The sequence below is a fragment of the Hippocampus comes genome, unplaced genomic scaffold (genome assembly GCF_001891065.2).
Source record: "Hippocampus comes isolate QL1 unplaced genomic scaffold, H_comes_QL1_v1.1 C16873706, whole genome shotgun sequence".
In the NCBI taxonomy this organism is placed as follows: Eukaryota; Metazoa; Chordata; class Actinopteri; order Syngnathiformes; family Syngnathidae; genus Hippocampus; species Hippocampus comes.
In genome coordinates, this window is record NW_017840415.1 from 1 (window position 1) to 1066 (window position 1066).

Genomic DNA, 1066 nt, shown 5'->3' on the forward strand with positions numbered 1-1066 from the left:
GAACGGTTTGGACAAAGACCTCTTTTTACCCCTCTCAATCAATTTCTCAGCCCGCACCACAGCCAACCAAACACAGGTCAGGTGGAACCACTGATGAGTATGAATGCTCTTGCAACTTTGACTGGCCTCATTCTTTACTCTTTGTGTTTACCAGAACATCATCATGGCCAAATTAGATAAGAGACGGAAAGGTGTGTTTGGCCCTCCGATGGGGAAGAAGTACCTCATATTCATAGATGATGTGAATATGCCAGCACTGGAACAGTTTGGAGCTCAGCCTCCCGTGGAGCTTCTTCGACAGTTTATGGATCACAAGAAGTGGTATGGGCCATGGCCACCCAAACACCAAAATAAAGACCGTGAATGGAAGAGGATACAAAACACTGCTTGACTAATCCATCCTTTTCTGGCAGGTATGACCTGAAGGATACTTCCGGCATCAAATTAGTTGACATCCAGGTCATTACAGCCATGGGTCCTCCTGGTGGCGGGAGGAATGCTGTGACATCTCGCTTCCTACGTCATTTCAACATTTTTAGCATCAATTCTTTCAGTGATGAGACCATGGTTCGCATCTTCTCCATTATGGTGGCATTCTATCTCAAGAACAATGAATTTCCACCAGAATATTTTACTATTGGTAGCCAAACGGTGACAGCAACCATGGACGTGAGTCCTCCAGATCCGACCAATACTTATCTTCTTTTCAACAAACACTTATCTTTCCAATAACTTGAGTTTTTCAAATGTATTTTCAAAGGTCTACAAGCAAGCCATGGAAAATTTGCTTCCGACACCAGCCAAGTCTCACTACACGTTTAATTTGCGTGACTTCTCACGTGTAATCCAAGGGTGCCTGCTTGTGAAGAGCAAATCTCTGGAGAACAAACGCACGATGATTCGGCTGTTTGTCCACGAGGTCTTCCGCGTCTTTTATGATCGTCTGGTGGATGACAAGGACCGAGCATGGTTCTATCAACTGATGACCAAGATCCTCAAAGATCACTTCAATGAAGCCTTTAACATGGTGTTTGATCACCTGAAACAAGGCAGTAAAGTATGTTGA

General features: G+C 44.3%; 1 protein-coding gene across 1 annotated transcript; it reads left to right on the forward strand.

Annotated features, from left to right (window-relative positions):
- Positions 1 to 6: 6 nt before the first annotated feature.
- LOC109509379 (dynein heavy chain 12, axonemal-like) lies at positions 7 to 1057 on the forward strand (the record flags this gene model as incomplete). Its single annotated transcript, XM_019859237.1, has 4 exons — positions 7 to 76; positions 155 to 321; positions 414 to 669; positions 761 to 1057. Coding segments are annotated over exons 2-4 (711 nt in total), but the record flags the coding sequence as incomplete, so codon positions are not given.
- Positions 1058 to 1066: the final 9 nt, after the last annotated feature.